Raw genomic sequence first — 23,139 nt, 5'->3', positions numbered from 1 at the left:
ATGACCCTGGGCAATGGTAGTTAGGTCAATGGAAGCATTCTTCTGCCAACCTAACTGTGTCTACACTGGGCTCATACAGGTACAGCTGCATTGCTCAGGCTGTAGGTTTTTCATCTCCCTGGGCAATGTAGCTCTGTCAAGCTACATTTTAAGTGTAGACCATGCCTTAATCACATGTTCGGGTGCACATGTCCTTCCTGCACCCATGTTCCTCTAGCCTAAGGCAGGGGCCGGCAGCTCAGGACAAAGTTTAGCACATGCAGTCTGGAGAGTTGCCCGGGAATGTCTCTGCTGGAGCCAAGAGCACAATCCAGCCCAAGATCTTTTATTTTCTGGATTGCAATTTACATGACTGGAAGGTCACTAGGACAGAGACGAGGCCTGATTCCGCTATGCTTTGCACCCTGTGTGAGCATTCTCACTGTGCAGAGTATGTGTTAGACTAGGGCTACTCAATTTGGAAGCCCTGGGGGCCACAATGATACTCACAGCACATGCCAAGGGCTGCAACTTAAGTGTGATTGCACATACATGCAAATATATATGCAAATAGCTTATTTCACATGGGTTGGCATGAATACAAAGATTAAGGCAAGACTACACAACATGCAGGCCCCATTTAAGTCAGTTCTGCTGATATTAATAAAATGCAATATTTACCCGATTTCCACCCATCTGACAGCACTTATAATGAGCAATGACAGTCCAGGAATTTAACTATTAAAACACATATCAACAGAAGACCATTATATAGACTCCTTTTTTGTTCTGGCTCCCACCCGCGGGCCGCAAACAAACAGGCTGCGGGCCGCGTGCAGCCCACGGGCCATGTGTTGAGTAGCCCTATGTTAGACACTTCTGATGAAGAATGATAGTGTTTCACACCTACTTTGTACTTGCTTTGCCTTCCCAAGGTGCAAGGCACTGGAGAACTGGGCCAAATCTGTTGAAAGAACACATTTTCTTATCTAGGTCTCCTTCTACCTTAAGTTAAAACAGGTGCAGCTGCCATGGAAGTCAATAAAAATTGTGTTCTGCCAACTGAGGGCAGAATCAGCCCCTTTTAGGTACTGTAGCAGAGTGGTAGGAAATCCCATATTTTTGCTTGGTGAATAAAATCCTATTCTTTCAAGAATTCACACAGTGGATCAAGGGCAAAATATGGCCATTTCTGGGAGCATCACAGATTTGCACTGCATGCACGGCAATAGGGATGTAATAGTGCAGTCGATTAACTGATAATGCTACTGACTCCACACATTTCCCCACATACACACCGCTCCGCCACTAAATTTTTTAGATGGCTGGCCAGTAGTCTGTCTCAGTCCCAGGTCACGCCGGGTTCCAGGAGCTACCCCCTCTCCCCCTACTGCGGTTCTGCAGTGAACGTCATTTAGGAGCTGGGCAGGCAGGCAGCCCTATTTCAGTCCTGGCTCATGCCAGGTTACCAGTAGCTACTCTTGCTGCGGCTCTGCAAGGAAAGTATTATTGCAGAGCTACAGCGGGGGAGGCGGGGTAGCTCCCGGGACCCAGAGCGAACTGGGACTGAACCAGGCTGCCTGACCGCTTGCTCCTAAATTACTTTTCCTGCAGAGGCACAGCGGGGTAGCTCCTGGGACCCAGCGTGAGCCGGGACTGAGTGCTTGCAGTGCTAACCCTTATCGATTACTCGTGTCGTCAACAACATTTTTGTCAACTTCACAATTAACAAATTACATGCTTCTTAATATCCCTACTTGGCAAACCTCCCACTTGCAGGAATTTGCTTTGTGCATCCTGCCGTTTTTATAAGGTTCTGCCTTAATTTTCTGTTGTAGAGAAAAATGATTCCTTTTAGCACAATCCCCTGCCACCTCCTTGGTTATTGCTGTTTCCCTTGCGTGTGAGAATACTCTTCCCCTCAACAGGGCTTTTATCTTGGGTTGCAGCAGGATAGTTTGGTTGTGAAGAGGAAAGTTCCCAACTGACTTGTATTTATCCTCTGAGACCATCATGTGATGATGTTGTAGCACTATGCCCCAACACCATAGCCTGGAGATGCTGCACCATTGTGTCATGGCCCCCAAATCAAAGGACTCTCTATTTGCTCTGTGGGGTGATCTCACAGGACATATCAGATCCATGAAAATCAGCTGAGTCCCATTAATTTCAGCAGAGGAGGTAACTCCCCCGGAAGGGTACTCCACAGTGAGCTTAACACTTCTTTACTTCTCCCATGAATATTTATAGACGATTGCAGGGCTGTCCAAATGGGAAATATTGAAGATATTCGCTATCCCATGACCTTTGTCTCAGTGGTAGTTTGGCAACAAATGCCTTTATTTTAATATGGGAGGGAAGTGCATGTCTCTTGAGCGCTGTTCTCCAAGCTTAAGCCCTGATGCCTCATGGCATGTCATCACTCTCTTCAATGAGAGCTGAGGGACACATTAGAAACTGATACCACTCGAGTAAGGAGAGGCTATATTGGGATGGATCTTTCAGTGTTATTTTTGTAGGTGACCACTGCTTCAGCCCAGCTGGCTGACAAGTGCAAACGATATCACTCTGCGGTTTCTATTCTTTCGTCTCTATGACTGATGAAGTATCTCAACTTGGAACAGCGGTGAAGAGTGATAGTCGCTCTCCATTTGCTAATCCAAATTAGAGTCTTTGTTTCAGTTGGATTTTTCATGTGTTTGTGGGTGCGCGTGTACACAATATACACACATGGAGCTCAGACCTCACAGCGAAAAGACTAGACACGCTTGCTCCGCTTAGGTGAAAAGGAGAAGCTGATTGCCGCTCGTGATTGGCTTTAGTAGTATTTTGGAGCCTGATATAGTTCGGTGTAGAAGCCACCATCACTGTTAACATTAGCCACTCACTGAGGAGACAAAACAGAAAAGCGAATGTGCTGTGAGGGCCAAACTATCCCCCTCACCCACACAGGGGCTGCCACTACAGGTCAATGAGGAAGCACATTGGTGGGGAAACGTGAGTGTACCTAACACTGCTGTTGCCCGTGATGTATTTTTTTCTGCAAATATATTGGAGACCTGAGAACTGTCAGTTTAATCAAACACATAGCCTGCTACATAACTCTGTTCTCTCCTGTTGCGGGGGAGATCCAGGAGGCCTTCCACCTCATCCTCCTTCCTCTCATGAATGTTTTCTCCTGAGGTCAGGTGTTAAAGGGTTATTGAAACTCCTTAATAAGTTGGAAGGAAAGATCAGAAAGCACAGTCCAACCATAGGGTCAGTTTCTCCCTCTTGATGGTCCTTATGCAGGGTTAGGTGGAGTTTTCAGTGGAAATGGGAGAGGTCACAGTGTGTGCTCTGGCAGTAAGATTCCTTTTTGGGAGCATGTGGAAGGGGCTGGTAGCCAGAATTGCAGTTGTGTGTGTGTGTCCAGGATTATCAGTTTGCAGGTAGGGGTGGGTGTGTGTGTGTCCGTCCGTCCGTCCGTCCAGAATTATCAGTTTGTGTGTGTATTGTGCAGGTGTTCATGTAACTCAGGAGTGCACCTAACCTGAGAGTGTAAGAGAGCAGAGGGGCTTCCTTCCACTTGGCAGTTCGGTGTGGCTTGGGAGCTTGTCCTACTTTTCAGAGTTTACTCCAGCCCAAAGAGCTCACCACAGTTTCAACAGCTTAGTTTGAGTGATGAGTCGAGCTCAGACAAGATCTTGCGCTGGTAGGTTTCACTTGTGGAGTTCAGTTGCCTTTACCTGTGTGCTCCTAACAGTCCAGATCATTGTAGGATAAGGCTGGCACCCAAGAAGACTGGAAAATTTTCAAGTGCATGTGTGAACACACATCTTAAATAATGTATGTAGTAGACCCTCGGTGTATGATGCCTGTGCTGACGAGTGATGGGTCTGGCTCCCCACAACTACTAAGCTAACATCCTTAAGACATAAACGGTTTCTCTTTAATTGCTAAGTGTTAGAAAACCAGCAGAGTTTGAATTTACAGCTTAAGCCATTCCTGTGTTATGTTAATGCAAAATCTATTGGAGTCTATGGGCAAATCTTTCTAGTTTTCACAACACAGAAATGGCTGGACTCATTTTGTTCAAACTTTGTGGGGTGGGGAGATAGCTTTGGGTTGAGACAATGCTTAGAAAAGACTATTATGGGCAACGAGAAAAGAGAGGTTTGCATGCAAATTGGAACTCACCTTGCAGCCCACAAAACTCACAATAAAGTATTATTTTGCACTTATGTAGTGGGGTGTTTTTAACCAGGGAATCTATCCACGCTTTCCAAAAGCCCCATAGTAAGTAATACATACTTAATGAGTTGTAAATGGTTATAATGATGTCCCCTCTCTCCTTTTATCTCTCTTTTCTTAAAGACAAAGATGATAAAAGCCTCCTGGACTCAGTGACTGAAAGTCTTCAAAAGTCAAAGCACATCATGTAATCAGCGGCCCCAGATCCAAATTCGTCCAATCCAGCATGTGGAATAATTCACACATTTCTGTGTAGTTTGACTTAGATATGTGTGGCTCAAAACTGTAACTTCTATAACGACTAATGAAACCAAATGCTAAAAGGTGGGGCCTTTGGTGTAGAAGGGCAGTTCTGATGTTTAGATACTTTCTTCTGCATAGGCAGCTTCCAAATGCTAATGTGTGTGAATGGTAATATTTCCAGTAGTGGATGAAAATGTATCTTTAAAATTAAAAGGAGCAAAAAACTGCCTTTCACTTTCTGTTCTGTCTCATCTTTCTCTGTCTGATTCTGCACCATGAGAGTCAGTGAGAGTTCTGTTTTAACATCAGTGGGAGGAGAACTGAGTTATGTCCATATTCGTTATTGTTACTATTACTGCAGTATGTAAAGACCCCTTGTGCTAGATAGACACTGGACAGCCATAAAGTAGGAGAGAGCCCCCTTCCCTAAGTGAACTCTAGTAGACAAAACAAAGAAAGGAAGAAATATTGTCCCCATGTTACAGATGGGGAACTTAAGGCCCAGGGAGGCTGTGATTCACCCAAGGTCACAGAGTCTGCAGTAGAATTAGAAATAGCACCCAGATCTTCTGAGGCCCAATCCAGAGGTTTAACCATAAAAAGAAAGGTTATTTATCTTGCATAGTGGCTGGTGTTCTTGAAGACATTTTGTCCCTCTGGGTGTAGCACATGAGGATATCACATACCCATGCACTCCTAAGTAGAGATCTATGTTTTATCTTTCTAAGGAGGGCTATAGAAAGGGGTTGAGCCCTAAGAACATAAGAACGGCCATACTGGGTCAGACCAAAGTTCCATCTAGCCAGTATCCTGTCATTTGAAAGTGGCCATTGCCGGGTGCTCCAGAGGGAATGAACAGAAGAGGTAATCCTTGAGCATGTGAAATAATGATCCACCCCCTATCACTCATTCCCAGCTTCTGACAAAGACAGGCTAGGGACACCGTTCTTACCTATCTTGACTAATAGTTATTATTGGACCTATCCTCCATGAATGTACGAAGCTCTGTTTTGAACCCTGGTAAAGTCCTGGTCTTCACAACTTCCTGTGGCACGTTTCACAGGTTGACTGTGTGTTGTGTGAAGAAATTCTTCCTTTTGTTTGTTTTAAATCTGCTAGCTACTCATTTCATTTAGTGACCCCTAGTCACTTGGAAGGCAGGGTAACAGACTCCTAGTTCTCATGTGATGGGACTAAGTAAAAAACGTTTCTTTATTTACGTTCTCCATACCAGCCATGATTTTATAGACGTCTATCCTATCAGTTGAATGTACAATAACGTTAGGAGGGAGGTGTATTCCAGAGGCCTCATAGCATGCAAAAATATACCTGAAACCTATCTATAGGTTTCATCTAGGTGGAAATAAAGTTGCCCCTCATCCTCTCCATGGAGGAATTAAAGTGCCTTGTGGAATTCCTGAAGGGTTTAGTCCTGTATAGGTAGAAAGTCAGAGATCTTCTTATATCTAGAGTATTGAGGATGGTGTCTTCTCTCAAAGAGTGAGGTTTGGGGTAAAAGACCAGTAGAAGGATGTCCTGAATGATGTGGACCTCTGATGAAACTTTAGGGAAGACACGAAGGTGGGACACAGGATAAGGCTTTGAAATTTGCGTGGATTGGCAGAAGGGGCATTGCTGACTCATCTGGGGATGTCTCCTCATGTATTCTCAATACCTGTTCTTCCGGTGGGTCTACTTGAGGCGCATGAGGTGGGCCCTGAGGTGTTGGTGGCCCAGAATTTTAATGGGCACCCTTATGTGAGGGCAGTCTGTAGATCTGGCACCCCCTAGGAAACCCAAGAGAGCCAGAAAGCCCACTGGGAAGTAAAAGGAGTAGGGCTCCCAGGGTGTTCTTGCCATGGCTGATGGGCCACCCATTAGCTGATTCCTGGGTTCTTGTCTTCAGGGAACACATTGAGGGATGTAGAGAAGAATGGTAGGTGATGGAGCCTTGAATGGATACCTCTGAATAAGAAGTGTCCTCTACCATGTTCAGCAGTGGAGCTAAAGGAGTCAGTACCCGGGGCTCAGATTGGTAATAGGGGCCAATCCAGCAATCATGCTGGTACTGATGGAGCCTTTTTGAGGCTGCAGGAGGGCTAGTGGATGTTGGCACCAGTTGGTACACAGGTGCCGGTGGGAAAATACTACTCCCTGTACCCCTCAGTAGAGAAAAATCCAGTTCCTCCAGGACATGATGGTCCTCATGAAAGAGGAACCTGGAAGGCACCATGAGACTGGGGATTGCACCTTTGGGTGAAAGACCTCCAGGGGTATTGGAGATGGTACTGGTAATGAACTCTCTCACTCTGGAAAGACCTGGGTGAAGATAAATGGTATCCAGTGAGATGATTTCTTCTAACAATCCATGCTCTTTAAGGATTCCTTCAATTTTGAGTATTGTGTCCAGTTCTGGGCACCACATTTCAAGAAAGATGTGGAGAAATTGGAGAAGGTCCAGAGAAGAGCAACAAGAATGATTAAACATCTAGGCTGTCTACACATTGGCACCCTTTTCCGGAAAAGGGATGCTAATGAGACAAGTCGGAATTGCAAATGGCGCGGGGGATTTAAATATCCCCTGCGGCATTTGCATGAACATGGCTGCCGCTTTTTTCCGGCTCGGGGCTTTGCCGGAGAAAAGCGCCAGTCTAGACGGGATCTTTTGAAAAATAAAGCCTTTTCCGGAAGATCCCTTATTCCTGATTTTAAGAGGAATAAGGGCGCACGGCGCTTGGGGGGGAGGGAATGCCGGCCCCGGGCGCACGGCGCTTGGGGGAGGAGAGCGCTGGCCCCGGGCGCGCGGCACTTGGCGGGGGGAGAGCGCCGGCCCCGGGCGCGTGGCGCTTGGCGGGGGGAGAGCGCCGGGCGCGCGGCGCTTGGGGGGGGGAGAGCGCCGGCCCCAGGCGTGTGGCTATGGGGGAGCCCCGGGCACACAAGTGTTCCCGCCCCCTGGCACCCGGCGGGTGAATGACCACGCCCCCTGGCACCCAGCAACCTCTAATGGTTGGGGACCACTGATCTAGACGGTGCTTGATCCTGGACTCGATGACCTCTTGAGGTCCCTTCCAGTTCTAGTGTTCTATGATTCTGTGATTTGCAAGTGTCCAATCCTGATATTGGCACGTCCACCCTTTGCTGTTTGACATCAGGTTCTTTGGTCCACAACTTCACGAAAGGAGTCCTGCTTGACGTTGCTCATGCCTTGCTGCTTTGACCGATAGAAGCCTCAGCAGCACGTGCACTGAGATATGAAGTCTGACATCCCAGTTGAGATGTCTCCTTTCTCATAGCCTCTCAGGGCTGTAGGATCTCCTACCTCTGGCAGTCTATTGAGAGATCAGCACTGTCCCCTGATTTCTGGTAGATGGAGCTAGGTGCACATGAAGTTCAAGGAGCTCAGTCAGGCCTACACAAAGGCCAGCACCCCAGACCTGTCCCTACTTTGACCAGCTCCACCACATCCTGGGAGGGGGTCAGTCTCTCCCCCCTCTCCTTGTTGTGGTCTCTGGGCTGGAGACACCCATTGTCACTCTCCTGAAGGGCAGGTCTGTGGCCGAAGAGGAGGAGCAGACCACTGTCACCACTATGCCTGCCAGCCAGAAGCTCAGCCAGTCCCTGGAACTGGTACCGGCCTCCCAGGATGTCTCCCAGGGATCTGGCGAAGTCAGGGAAGGCCCATCAGGTGAGCTCCATTACTTTCCCTAGATGCACATGGGGGGAAGCAGTGGGCAGCAAGGGACTGTGTGCTCCTCACTCAGCCTTCTTGGCCTGGGGATCGCACAGAAGCCTGTGCACATGGGAACATGTGAAGTGCCAGTCCAGAGCGCACAGCTCCTATGAGGCTGCCTTGGAGGACCCTTGTGCTCCCGCTCACAGGGTTTCTGGAGAGGCCTGCCTTTACTCCTGACTCTGAGATGGGACACCCTCCCACCACAAGCCACCACTAAGGAGGATGGGGTCAGGGAAACCCGCACGCACGCATACACAGAGCAGCGTCTCGCATGGCACACGGGCATGCCCACTCTCTTGAGGCAGCATCCACTCCTGGGCAAGCATGGTGAGGCGGAGGACATGGAGACCCTGCCAGGGGAGCCTGCTAGGAGGGGAAAGAAGTGGTGGGGATCCCAGTAGCACCCTCCAGGGCAAGCAGTGTCTGCTGCTCTCACACACCTCCCCCACTACTCTCCCCACTCTGTCTGCCAACAGCCAGGGATAGAAGTCCTCTCCCTGTGGGACACGGCCACTGCCAGTCCTGGTGTATGCGTGGCACCAAGAGAAGCCGAGCCGCCCCATCACCCCCCCTCCCACCCACAGGCTCCCAGCCTGGCTGGTACCTTCCCATGGCTGCACATCCCTAGGATGCAGGGGAAGCGAGGCTTCCCCCCAGAGACATCGGTGCCCCTGCAGAAAGGGGCCCACTGTGGAGGCCACAGATGGGCCTTGCTCCAAGCACATCGCCTTCATAGGACCCGAGAGCTCTCAGTGTTGGCTCAGACATGAGGGACAGGCTTCAGGCAGTCTCTCTTGGGTTGACTGCCCTTCTCTTTGTTCTTCATAGCTAGACAGCTGTGAGCAAGGCGCCCACAACACCTCCTGTGCCAGCCTCCTGACCCTGGGGGCAGCTGCTGCTGCAGACGAGCCTGTGAGGACCCTGAACAGAAACACTTGGCCTGCCTATGTGGCCTTCAGCTCTCTTGACCGGCAGGACCAGCAGTGGGAAGCAGACCAGGAGCTGCACCATGACACCTGGCGGGAGCTGGCCCAAGAGGCCCGCAGAATGTGTGCAGCCTACACATCTGCCATGGACTGCATGATTGCTGCCATAGAGTGGTCCAGTAACCACCCCCTCGCTCCTTCTCCCGCTCCTATGGCTTCTCCTCCAGCTTCTCCCCCTAGCCTCCCCACTTGGCTGCTGAGGGCCCCACTCATGACCTGCATGACCATGGCCCCGCTAGTCAACCTCCCCATGCTGAACTGGTTCCTGATGGAGCGGTAGCTGTCCGGCATGGCGAGCTTCCACAGTGCAATGGTGACCCACTTCTGGAGTGGGATGGCAGGTCGCATGTGAGTGTCCCGTCATAGATGGTTGATGAAGGCAGGGCTAGGGGAGGCACGCCCCTAACCCCACCTCCAGCCCTGCCCCTTCTGCTAGGCCCCGCCCTTTCCCCATCCCTGTGAGGCAGGGTGGTGTGCAATGCATGTGCTCCCCCCTTCCAACCACAGGCAGGAGAGCGGGTGCGTGCTTGCTGCAGCCTCTCCAGCCCCGATGGAAGGTGCCCAGCGTGACCCAGCCAAGCCCAGCCCACCCTCTTGAGCACCGGGGGAGAGAGGAGGCTGGGCTACGTGGGGTGGTGCAGCATGCCCTGCCTCCTCCCTCCCTCGATGCTCCAAGAAGGTGGCCTGCTGCATGCGGAAGTTCGGGAGCCACCGGGCCATGACAATCTGGTCCCACCAGTCAGAACTGGTATCCAGTCGCCAGAATTGGTGGCGTACAGTGTGCAGGGGCGGGCTGGAGGAACTGCTGCATGAGCAGCACCTGGGGAGAGGAAAGGAGGTGCCCTGCAGGGAGCTGCAGGTCCAGATTCTTCTGTGCCAGGAGAGCTCTGGCTCCATGGCAGACGTGCTGTGGTGTCTGCAAGGGCAACCAGAGCAGGCAGTGGAACAGCTTTGCTGTCCCTCAGGGAGGCAGGCAAAAGAGAGGCGCCCGACACGACTGTACAGGGGGGTCCCTTTATGCACACACATCAGATAGCCTCAGGCAGCTTGCTGTGTAGAAGCTCACTACGTGATTTTGGAAATAATGCTGCTGTGTAGATCTAGCATATGAAATTGTTTGTTTATTACTATCTAACCTTTTTGTTAGGTAGCATTAAACAAACAATATTTATTGAGGCACAACACAAAGGTTTAAAGATTAACGCAGCCGTGAAGCTGACACACGATAGAAAATGGTGGAAAGGCTTCATTTCGCTCCATTATCACTCTTGAGCTGATAAATGGGACTCAATGAAAGATTATTATCTGAAGGCCTGTTTCTGTAACTAGCATAATCCATGTATAACTCTATTTGTGGGAAGAGCCCCACAGATTTCAATGAAACGATTCATGTGTAGGCTTCTGTGTGCGTGTGCTCAAGCCCTAAAAATTAATAAACATGATGGGTTCAGTCACTGGCATGTTAATCTCATTATATGCAGCTACCTGCTGCTTCTGGTGGTATGGTTAAAGCCAGATTAAGAATTATATTACCTATAAACTGCCTGAATTGATTTTGTGCCTATTCTTCCAGTTTAGCATTAATCTTTCCAGGAAACTGTTGCGAGATAATCACACTGCTGACTAGTCATGTGCTCCAACTTTCACTGCAGATGTAGAGTATTTTACATTCCATATGTCACCTGGAGTGTGCTAGTGAGGGAGAGGGGAACTTGGCTAAAATGGGACATACTATCCCAGCAAGGCAGGAAATATTTAAAACAAATAGTTTGCAAATGAAAAGTCCTGGTGCCTTCTCCTGATGCTAAAGGGTCTGACAGCTACTTTAGAAATAATGCAGCAATATTCCTGCGTGACAGTGGAGGGAAGATGTTGGGGGTACTAATAGGATTTCTTTTGCTTATAAAGAGATTTGAAGAAGAGCTTTGTGTTATTTTTCACAAACTGGCGGGACTTTTCACTTGGGTTATGTTGGGAGACTGTAGGGCCTTTATCCTGCAGCGTTCTATATGTGCTTAACTTTTAAAGCATCTGTGTAGTCCTCTGGAATTAAATGGGATCTGCATGCTTTAAGTCTACAAAAGATCACTGCAAATTGGGGCTGCATTGTACCAAAAAAAAAAAAAAAAAAAAAAAAGTTGTCCCAGGGGTGATTAAAATAGGATGGTTGATATTAATGAAGCCAAGCTGGCTATTTTACTGCATCAAATGTGGCAAAGCTACGGGACCAAATCCTCAGCTGGACCTCCTCAGCTGGAGCTCAGTGGCGCAGCTCCGTTGGACAAAACTTCAACAATTTACACTAGCTGAAAATCTGGTCGACCAACAGATGTTACACTGGAGTTAAACTGAAGTAGCACAGTGTTGCTGTGGAACCTGTATTTCAAGATGAAACTTTCATGGGAAGAGAAAACAAGAAGAAAGTAGTTTAATCTATGCAGTAAAAATATCAAGTAAATTAATATTTTAATTATTATTACACATACAAGAAATTAGAGGAAAAATATATTACAGATACAGAATAATAGTTAAAATTAACATAAAAATGGATCAAAGATTGTATCAAGTGGCTGTACTGCATGTGGTGACCTTTAAATTGATGGCAAAATAGATTAAGTGCTAGTAACTTTAAAACATGGCTAAGTGCTGTGATTGAATGGAGGAGAGGAGCTCCTTGATTTATATATTAAATCTTTAAATATGCTTTGCCTTTAATGCACCAGAACTAAGGAAGCTCTGTTCATTGAGATTTACAGGGCAGGAGGACTTGTAGCCTGACACTGAAGTCCTTACCCAGACAAAACTACCACTTATCCCAAGGGGATTTTGTCCTGCAGGGAGAGATTCTGCCAAGCTTACTCACAGCAAATAGCATCATATTCCATGAACAGCCTTATCTGGGAAATGAGCCTATTCTTTCATCGGCCCCAAGTAAGGACTGCAGGTTGTGGCCCTGGATTTCTAATTTGTCCTGATTCAACAAAGAAATCAATATGGGAGGGTTTTTGTTTTTTAAATTAGATTGCCAGAATAGTGATTTCTTTATTGGTGCTAAATTTTCTGATGTTCTATTTTACTGCCAGTAGGAATATAACACAGGCCCTAATCCTGCTCCCAGCGATGTATCATTGGAGCAAAAGCAGGCCCTAAATCCCCTCTTTTACCGCTAGAGGCAAGACTTCTGAAGTAGCAAATTAACACTAGCCACAGTACATCAAACCTGTACTCCCTCCACCTTTTCTTTCAATGAGCTTGTTTCTACAACAATTTAGTGTCACCACAGAAATAATACAAGCCACTAAAAATGTTGGCATTTCAGCCAACTGGCCACTTCTTGTGTATTTTAGTCTATCGATAGGTATACAGACATATTTTTTACATTAAAAGGAAAAAAATGCATTGTCAACGAAACATCCTCCAAACTAAGAAAAGGAGCATCTATCCAACATTTAAAGAAACAATAAAAATTTGCATTGTATTTGCCTCTGAGTTCATAATAATGTATTTTTTACTGCTTGAGAATTATGGTCCATTTCACAGGTATATGCCCATTTGTAAAGTGTAAGTTCTTCATCTTTCCTTTGTGTTTGTACAGCACTTAGCACATTGTGGGTGCTATTGGAAAAATAATTTACCATTTGGGGACCAGATTTGAAATCAATAGAATTATGCCAATTTAACCATTGGAGAGAGCCGATAATATTTTAGAGTCATAATTCTGTTCAGAAGTTTGTTCGGAATCCAGTGTCTGTTCACACAAACACATTCTTATCTGGGAAATCATACACATCCTACACATAGTGGGACAGGAATTAATTTCAAAATGAACATCCCCTCTCCACTGGCTTTAAAGTCACTAATATTTGTGAGCAAAGAAAATTAAATAACCCTTTTGTAACTTGTGCCTTAAAAATCTAGTAAATCTGCATGAGAAAAAGTGACCAGAACCACAGCATTTTCAACTTCAATGAGTTCAGCAATAATCAAGCTAGAATTAGAACAGTGGTTCTCAAATATCTGTACTGGCAACCCATTTCCACAGCAAGCCTCTGACTGTGACAACTCACTTATCAATTAAAATAACTTTCTTATATTTAACACTATTATAAATGGTGGCAGTGAAGCAGACTTTGGGGTGGAGGCTGACAGCTTGTGATCCTCCCCCATGTAATAACCTCACAACCCCCTAAAGGTTAACCCCCAGTTTGAGAACCCCTGAATTAGAACGTTTTGTTTTGGCTGGATCAGGCTTATTCTAGATAGCTTATTGAGAGAGGAGCCTGAGTTGCAAAATTTGGATGCGGTGTTTTTGCATCTGACTTGTAGAAAAACTAAGAACCATTTTCAACTTTGGGGTCTGAGTTCAGACTTGTAAAAACCCCTTCCATTTAAGTTTGGATGTGTCTGGAGCCAGGGTTTTCGGTTAGGCTTATCCCTAATAGATTGTGCAAATGATTATTTTGCATTTGCTGCCCCTATGAGGCAGAAATCTAACTGAAAGGTTAAAAGGCATTTGTCATTTTTTTCAAGTGAATTTCTAAAGGTTTCTAAGTATTTTTATTCTGAATAATATAGTATAATAATACTTAGCACTTATCTAGCGCTGTACACCTTAGTGTGTGCAAATATGCGCTAATCCTCACACCACCTCTGCAAGGTAGGTAAGCATTTCACAAATGGGGGGAGGGGGCAAAAAAAAAGACAGACACACAACGGGCATGTGTACACTAGGAAATTATTTCAAAATAATAACTCCCGAAATAACAATTTTGAAATAGCATGTCCACACTATGGGAAAGCCTCGAAATTAGTCAGAGGCAGGCTCCCATAATCATAGAATCATAGGATCGGAAGGGACCTCGAGAGGTCGAGTCCAGCCCCCTGCCCTCAAGGCAGGACCAAGCTCCGTCTACACCATCCCTGACAGATGTCTATCTAACCTGTTCTTAAATATCTCCAGAGAGGGAGATTCCACCACCTCCCTTGGCAATTTATTCCAATATTTGACCACCCTGACAGTTAGGAATTTTTTCCTGATATCCAATCTAAACCTCCCTTGCTGCACTTTAAGCCCATTACTCCTTGTCCTGTCCTCAGAAACCAAGAGGAACAAATTTTCTCCTTCCTCCTTGTGACACCCTTTTAGATATTTGAAAACTGCTATCATGTCCCCCCTTAATCTTCTTTTTTCCAAACTAAACAAGCCCAGTTCATGAAGCCTGGCTTCATAGGTCATATTCTCTAGACCTTTAATCATTCTTGTCACTCTTCTCTGTACCCTTTCCAATTCTTGTCGCTCTTCTCTGTACCCTTAATGTGGACATGCTACCTAGAGGCCCAAGTAGCACTGGGGAGTAATTACTTTGAATGACCCCAGGGAGTAGTTATTTCGAAATAGCAGCAATGAAAAGTCCACACACCCACTATTTCAAAAATAGCTATTTTGAAATAAGCTTTATTCCTCATGGAAAGCAGGAGTTATTATTTTGAAATAACCAGCCCCTTATTTCGAAATCATGGGCTTGGTAGTGTGGGCACTCTGCTTGTTATTTCAAAATAAGGGGAGTTATTTTGAAATAACTCCCTAGTGTAGACCAGGGCAGGATTAGATTCTCAGCTGCTGTAAACTAGCAAATCTCTACTGACTTTAATTCAGACCAGCTTACTTACTAGGGCCACAAAACGAGTTGGTGTCAAAGCCAAGCTCAGAACTTAGAAGTTGTAGACATCTTGTCCTGAGCTCAGACCAGACTACTAAATGCTGCTGCCTCACCACATAAAAGAGCAGCTTTCTCTGCCAAACCCAAGCAATTTGCAATGCCCATGCACCCAAAATAGAGAAGAAGACATCTGCCACGGGACTTTATATCTGCTGTTTTGCCCACCTTCCCCTCTAAGGCCAATAAAGAACCATGTTAGAAAGGGGCAGGGAGTGAAAGCCTTCAAGTCCTTCTAACTATATTTTAAATCCTAAGGGCTCATTTGACCCACTTCTCATCTCTCACTGGTGGAAATCCAGAGTGGTTCTGCTGACGTGCCCTCAACACACCAGTTTATCATCAGTGTAATGCCACTGACTTCAGTGGAATTCATATGGTCCAGCCTAGCTAATGGAGTTACAAGAGTGTAAAATGGTCAGAGGTGAAAATCAGGCCAACTGGCTTCAAGGGGGAGGAGGGTAAAATATAGGCAGGTCAAGTATACTCAGCACATTCTTAGTCCCCCTGAATAAGGACCTAATGGATCTGCTGGCACCTAATGGTTAATACAGTATTGGATGATGTGGTTTGTAGTGAAACCTCAATTAACAATACATAAGATTTCCAGAAGGGATTTTGAGTGTAATGTAGTCAACTTTTTTTTTTCAAGGACCAAATTTCTTAACCAAGGTCCAGAATGTCAAGGTACAGATGCCAGAGTAAAAAAAAGATTTAGGGACTGTTCAAAAGTTTCTGGCACTGGATTTTGCCAGTAGGCCACTTAGCGACTACCCCGGTGCCCAGTGTGTAACTACAGATTGACTCTTTCTAGTCAAGCACTCGCTTCTCCAGCAACATCCATGGTTTGGCATGAATTTCATTATCACGGGTGTGGCCAAGTTTCCCATGACCCCATAATGTTTCTTTGCAGCCACCAGTCCTGGCTCTCAGTGTTCTGTGCTGTTATTTAGCTCTGATTTACCTCTAAGAGCCTAAGAAGCAGTGGAAGTGTTAGTAATGCTGCTACACTACATTGACCTTCCGTGGTCCAGCAAATTCTCAGGTTTGGCGCTGGTCAGGTCCTAAGGGTGCCAGACTAGAGAGGTTCAACCTGTTCTGGGTATCTCTTGTACTTAGGAGTTAATATTGCTGGGATCAGGCTCCCAATGTGCTGTAAACTGCTTTTACTCCCCTTCCTGCAACATTCTCATGCCCAAAAACAGATGATGCTCCTTAAAGATTTTGCTTCTAATGGGAAAGTCTATGTATGGGTTTGGAGAGGAAGGCAGGGAAGTAGAACGATATCTTCACATTTAAAAGGCAAGAGAGAGAATGGGAAAGGAAGGAACTGGAAAAGAATCAGGTGGCTATTTATGTGCTCTCCGAATGCCTTTCAAATCCCAGATTGTTTTCATTGGTGGTACATCCACCCCCCATCAGCAACTGTTCATTGTTTCACAAGCTTAATCAGAAGAATTAGAGCTGGTTGTGTCAAATCTGTGTCCATAACACAGCCATAGACAATCCAGGCTAGTGAGCGGACCACATGAGAGGTCCTCTTCTCAGTGGGGGCCACCAGATTGTTATAACCAAAATGGTCTCCCGGCATCCGGTAGTTTTGCTAACTGTATTGTGTACCTAGAATTTGTGTAGTGTGCCGGTCAAACGGTAGCAGCACTTTGACTGGATGCAGAGGGAGTGCACGGCTCTTTCAGGCAACATTGTGTGCAATCCGCATGCACCTCAGTCCCCATGCATATCACTTTAGTAATACAGGTAGGAAAACAAAATGTCTTGCGGGCTACAAATAGAAACCTGATGAGCCGCAGGTTGCCTACCTCCGCCATAGCAGCTGGCTTCGTCCCTGAGAGACTTTTGCTTGCTTGGAAAAGGGTTGTGTTCACGTGCTGTGGTTTAAAGAGATGTGGAGAGGAACACAGAAGGGAGAGCAAGGTGATGCTCTGTAACAGCCTGAGCCTGGGACACCCCAGGCATCCTTCAACTCCCTCAGAGTCCTCCAGCGCACAACAGGAGCAGTACCTTTTCGGTGTCTTGTCTCAGATGACCGTAACTCCTGACTGTCAAAGTGACTATTAAACCCCTACTGAACCCTTTGCTATCATCATCCGCATCACAGCCCTAAGAAAAGAAAATTACAAAAAAATAATTAAGATTTCTTCAGGAAACTGAAGAATACGCCTTTGTAGGGGTGAAGAAGCGGATACCCTACTAACTTAAAGGGGGAGATTATAATATTAAATGCCGGTTTCCATTAACTCCTTTACTTACCCTCTCAGTCTTTCTTACAAGAGGGAGAAAAAATCCTTGGAGAGGATAAGTGAGGAATCCATATGCCAAATTGACAGTCTGCGGGATATTTAAATAAGGCTTAAATTAGCCAATCACTCCTCTGCTGCTAGCACTGGCCCCAGCAGGCAGCTGCAGCACTGAACAGGCACATTTTCTCTAGCTGGCTGCATGACAGGAGAAGCTTTGCAAACAAGAGGCCTGTGTAACAGCAGGTGCATCTGCGAAGCCACATGGGGGGCCAAGCTGGGGGCCATGAGATGAGCAAAACTGATGACTGGAGATGGCCCATGCCTCCGAGAGCTGGTGACTCTGGCAGAGCAATCCCTTGAGTGGAGGATTACTGGCAAGAGCATTAGAGAGGATATTACCAGAGCTTGTGCTATCTACGATGCTTTCCCCTCTCCCCCCCCCCTCCCCGAATGCAGCTAACCTTGCTGATATATGTTTGTGATGCAACAGGTGCTTCTGGAGGGTCCCTATTGTTAACCCAGCCTTTTGCGATGGTACTTACATTTTCTAAAATATGTAGAGTCCTTGGAAAGAAGGTCCTCAGTCCTCAAAGGTATTTAGGTTCCCAATTCCCATTGAACTCAATGGAAGTTAGGAGCCCAAATGGTACTACTGAGGGCTGAAATGTCTGGTCAGCATACTGAATCCCATTATGTAGGGCTACAGAGGGGACTGAAAATGACATCAATAAAGAAAGCACGGTGCAATCTCACACTGCTACTAATACTGCTAGTTGCTCAAGTAGGGTATGTCTACATTGGTGGATTCTTGCACAAGAACGGCCGTCCTTGCGCAAGAATCTGCAGAGCGTCCACACTGCTCATCCGCTCTTGCGCAAGAAGATTTACAGTACGGAGCGGTAAGAGAGGGCTTCTTGCAAAAGAGCTACACCCTTTTCTAACAGGTGTAAGCTCTCTTGCGCAGGAGCTCTTGCGCAGGAGGGCAGTGTGGACGCACGGCAGGTGTTTCTTGTGCAAGAAAGCCCGATGGCTAAAACAGCCATCAGTGCTTTCTTGTGCAAGAGAGTGTCCACACTGCCATGGATGCCCTTGTGCAAAAGCACAGCTCGCACATGGCAGTATGGACGTGTTCTTGCACAAGAACCCTTGCGCAAGATATTCTTGTGTAAGAAGCCGCCAATGTAGACACAGCCATAGACCAGCGCTGGGCAAAATATGGCCCGGGGGGTGGATCTTGCCCACCAAGCCACCGGCTCCAGCCCACAGACCCCCTGCCCGGACCCTCAGGCGCACACACAGCTGTGCAGTCTGTGCGGCTCTCTCCTCTGCAGGGAAGGGGAGGCTTCTTGTGATCACCCAGCCCAATCCTTAGCTCCTATAGGCTGGAAACAGCTGGCCAATAGGAATTGATCCCAGCCAATCTCTCAGCTCCTATTGGAGCCAATAGGAGCTGAGAGATTGCCCTGGGGGCAGTACAAGCCTCTTCCCCTTCTTGGAGCTGAGAGCCACATGGAGGGAAGAAGCCTGCAGTTTCAAGTGACCTGGGGCTGCTGCAGGGATGGAGTCCAGCCTGCCAGCTTAGGTAAGCACCTCCCAGCCTGAGCCTACCTCTGGCACCCCTGCCCCCCAATTCCCTCCCCTAGGTCACCAGACAAACTCTCTTCCCCAGGTCACAACTCCCTCCCAGACTTTGCACCTCTTCTTAGAGCCCCTCCCCTAGGCCAGAATCCTCTCCTGCACCCACACCCCTTCCCTGACCCTGCACCCCAGACCCAGGTCACCACCCCCTCCTCCACCCAAACTCCCTCTAAGACCTCACACCCTCTCCTGCACCCAGTCTCTTACCCCATGTGCCCTTCTGCACCCAATCTCCATCCCAGACCCTGCATTCCCCTCCACAGAAAATTGCAGCCCTAGACCACTTTCCAAAATCTTGGAGTGGCCTCCCGATCAAATATTATTGCCCATGCCTGATGTAAACTAATGCCTTCCTCCTGTGGATTCAGGGCTACTCTGTGAGCTAGATTGTAACAAGGGGCAAGTTTCCTTATATCAGGGGAAACCTCAGGCCCGGGGGCTGGAATCCCAGATGCAAAAACTGAAACTCTCTGCCTAGGGCCTGTGCTGAGGTATACAGACTCCCTACACTAAGTCCTGAAATAGGCCAGGTGGGGCCAATCAGAAAATTAGGCTGCAAAGAGGAGATTTAGACTGGAGGAAGCTAATTAGAAAGAAGCTCACCTCTGAAGGGATGACCCAGAGCGTCTATGAAACCAGGAGGCTGGCGGGAGGGTAAGAAGGCAGCAGGGAGGAAGCTGCTGTCCCACTTCCCAATGCAGAGAAGGCTCACAGTAGGGAGGAGTCCGGGATACAAAGCCAAGCCTTAACAGTTCACTACAGAGCCCTGGCGTGGAACCCTGAGTAGAAGATGGGCCTGGGTTCCTCTCCAACCACTGCAGAGTGCTGTTGCAAAGGGCAGTGAACACAAAGACAACTGGAGAGGAGATGTCAGGGCAGTGAGGGGTAGGACTGCCTGATGCTGCCTGTGGAAGGCTCAGTGACCTGCCTGGAAGGCTGAATCACAAAAAGAAAGCAGCTGCTCCTGGAAATGGAAAGAGGCTGTCGCCAGAGAGGTGGTGAGCAACCGCAGAAAGCGCTGCTGGTCTGGTAGAACCACCAGGAGAAGGTGACATCCCCATGGTGAGTAGAACACCCTGTGACAGGACCCACTCGTCAACTCTTTGCTCACATTTAAGAACAGCTATTCACCTGCGTGGTCCCCTTCAAAGCAGAGGGAGGGCTCACATGAGTACTTGCCTGAGAAGTGGAAGGAAAAGCCACTCAATAAATATTAACAGGATACCATCCGATTTGAGAGAGGAGAGAAAAGCCCCATAGGTGCATTCTAAATGCATATCCACAAGAAATGCCTTAGTCCATTTGTCATGCTTCAAAGCAAAATAAGGAGCAGCAACAGTTCAGCACTTGTGAGCAACCCACAGTACATTTAAAAACAGTGTGAAGGTAATATTGGAAAGTAAAATTATATTAGTGAAATTAAAAATACCTCACTAGAATCCTTTAGACTGTAAGATATACTCTTGCTTTGGGAAAGGGAAGGACAAGCTGGCCAAACATTTTGGATTGATAGGGAATAAGTTCTCCCCATCTCTAATGGCTCTGATTTTATTATAGGCTGCAGGACGTTCAGAGAGATAAGGGCGAGCTGGTTTGCATGTACAGAATTGTTCTTTTCAGATAGTTTTGCCCCAAAGTGGCTTTGCAAAGGCAATAGGCATAAGCTTGGTTCGTTGCCACTGACTGACAAAAAACAGACACTTGTTCTACGTAGATGGCTTAGCATTTTCCCTTACCTGCAAACAGACGAAATCGGTACCCGGTGCAAGAGGTGTATTAAACATTATTGGAGTATTCTCCCTTATTTGCAGCTGAAAATGCTGAGCAATAAATGCTTAAAGTGTCAGATTCCAGTCTCCCACTTCCCAGAATGCGGACAGAATGTGAACCCAGAAAAATAAACTTCATTCCACTAAGGAATCATCTCTCCAAAGCAGTGGTGTAAAACACAGCATATCCTGGCTCAGGTTGCCTATGGTGGCTACAGATGACATACTACTGTACATGTATGTATAGAGTCAAGTATGTAGACATACGCCAATATAGAGAAGCTTACTGGCCTTACTGAATAAATAGGTTTCCCTGAAAATATGCCATGCTCACAGTAATAACAATTGCCTATTAACACTAATGAGTCATCTATGAACTTGGGTCTGGAGTAATTTCACAGTGGTCACAGAATGCCATATCCCAGTGTGCATTGCTATAGATGCTTTGTGTTTTAATACTTTGCTTTTGGTTTGGCATCCCTTGGGGTTGGCCCCAGCATTGTCACTGATTCAAGAGCTCTCAGCACCTACAGATAAAACACAGGAGGCTCATTAATTCAGCAGAGAAGCTACCGGTGACAAGGGGGTGAGGTCTGATGTTGAAAGACAGACCCATTGTTCCATCATCTGTCTTAGCACACCGCCACGTGAGTACCTTAGGCCAAGATAGCAAATGCTGAAAGTTGCATGCGAAAGCTGCTCATTAGCTTTAACTTACAGGCATATTTCTTTTCCTCATAAGCCATCCTGTGTAGAGAATGCCTTTCATTTTCCATTTTCTCGACTGTTTCAGAAGGTTATTACATTCTATTGTTGCTGCTGCAAGTGTGTCGCCTACTATTGTACCTACTTGGCAGCATTCACATGGGACATTTAAATAGGAAGTTGCATGAATTTTGGAATTCACAAAAAAAAGCCCTGGTTAGAAGAACCAGATACAGTACAAGTTTTTCATGCCACCAAATTCTTACTAATGTCCCTTAGCCCTCACCTGCATGACCTATCCTCTTGGCATGCTACTCATTGTCTTTCTTTGAGCAGAGGCTGTTGACTGCTTCGCCCTGTGTAGTGGCTTTGTAATGTCCGTAAATGGGGTCTAGTGTAATCACCACCTAAACTCACTGTCCCCTCCCTGTCAGCCTTAGCTGGGATGTGGACAGGGGTGTCCAGGGTAGAAGGCAAGCCTCTGAGCCTATTTAGTCTCTTTAAATTAGCCTTCTCCTTCCATAACATTCAGAGCCAGCTTCAGGATTAAAAAATACAATGTGGCATTAGAGAGGACTCCTGAAGCTTCCAAGAGGAAAAGGTCAAAGCTACTGTAGGTTCAGTCTAAATTTTCCAATGTGGTCTCCACACTGACGTAAACTACATTCAAGGAGAGTCAGATTTAAAAACAAAAACAAAGAATGCTTCAACGAAGCAAAATCTCTATCACCAATGCACCTTGAGAGACGGAGAATCCCCCTCAGCGACTAATGCTGCTACAGCACCCCAGTTATAATCCGCGCAGTTCACAAGGCTGCTGGCATTCCATCTAATTCCTCTTTCTGAAGTCGTCTTCATCCCTGCTCTCCACGGCAGAGAGTGCAATGAGCATCTGGGCTGCATAGTAAGTGGCCATGATAATGGCGCGTGAGTAGGGCACTGGAAAGCAGAACTTGTTAACTGCAATGGTCAGATCGGACACCATGAAAAGCACTGCGCCGATACAGGCCGAAAGCTTGGTCCAAGTCCAGAGGTCGTTGCACAGCTGTACGCCAGCAATGGCGCGCCACCCCATGAAGCCGATCAAAGCAATGTAGACAGCTACCAGGTAGGTGAATGGGCCTGAGAGGTAGGCGTACAGAAAGGTGTAGCAGAAGCTGGAGACAAGGGTCATCACCAAGCCGGCTTTCAGGTCCAAAGGCTTCATCCCAAATGCTGAGGAATACAGGATGTGTGTGATAGCAAACATCAGCAGACCTAGAAAGAGGCAGTGACATAGCAAGAATGAGCTTTAGTAGGAATAACTAACCCACATTAACCCACCGCAGTCAGGGACTTGTGGGCGGAGATTTATGAATACATCAGATTAAACGGTCACAGGGAAGGTGCTGTCTTAACTCTACTCCCTGTGATAAAATCCCTGTGTGAATTGAGTGGGAACAGAATTAGGCCAACGTTCAGTGCTCTTAAAATCCTATCCCTTTTTATGCAAAAAAGAAACTTTTAATATATGACCCAGGTGGCCATTCTGTAGATGTCATGTCTCAAAGTAACCAGAATCACACTAAAGATAATTCTGCTCTGCCTTTATTAGACGACCAACTCTGCAGATCAGTTAGGAAGAAATGAAACTCCAGTCTTTCAGATCTAACCCCTTTTGAATTTCAGGGTGGAGGAGAACAGATCTGAGACGACAAATATGCACAACTCTGTAGAGTTTTATTTCTAAGTGGTGCCAAAACTAGAAGGAAACTTTTCCCAGCCCAGCTGGAGTCCCAATGTTGTGAGAACAATTAGCAAAGACTTCAACACCTCTAAACTCCAGCCTTGTTTAGCCAGACTTAAACTCCAACCTGGGAATAAGATGGACCTGGG

The 23,139-nt window shown here is 46.8% G+C and overlaps 2 protein-coding genes across 13 annotated transcripts in view; one reads left to right on the top strand and one right to left on the bottom strand.

Moving 5' to 3' along the window:
• Positions 1–6,529, top strand: part of IGSF22 (immunoglobulin superfamily member 22) — a 53,917-nt gene extending 47,388 nt beyond the window's left edge. The window contains exon 23 of the mRNA XM_089778663.1: positions 4,336–6,529. Coding sequence (XP_089634789.1) covers positions 4,336–4,403 — 68 coding nt within the window. The 3' untranslated portion in view covers positions 4,404–6,529. The remainder of the gene's footprint in view (positions 1–4,335) is intronic.
• A 4,812-nt stretch (positions 6,530–11,341) lies between these two features.
• Positions 11,342–23,139, bottom strand: part of TMEM86A (transmembrane protein 86A) — a 72,335-nt gene continuing 60,537 nt past the window's right edge. For 4 of the 12 annotated variants that reach the window (XM_006133445.5, XM_075928122.2, XM_075928121.2 and 1 more), the window contains one exon: positions 11,624–22,521. In XM_006133445.5, the coding sequence (XP_006133507.4) occupies positions 22,094–22,521 (428 nt within the window). In that variant the 3' untranslated portion in view covers positions 11,624–22,093. Of the gene's footprint in view, positions 11,569–11,623; positions 22,522–23,139 lie in introns of those variants that run through there. The other 8 variants (XR_003091248.3, XR_003091249.3, XR_012903656.2 and 5 more) reach the window with 8 other exon arrangements.

Source organism: Pelodiscus sinensis, chromosome 5 (genome assembly GCF_052426305.1).
Source record: "Pelodiscus sinensis isolate ZL-2025 chromosome 5, ASM5242630v1, whole genome shotgun sequence".
In the NCBI taxonomy this organism is placed as follows: domain Eukaryota; kingdom Metazoa; phylum Chordata; order Testudines; family Trionychidae; genus Pelodiscus; species Pelodiscus sinensis.
This window is presented reverse-complemented; position numbering and strand designations above follow the sequence as displayed.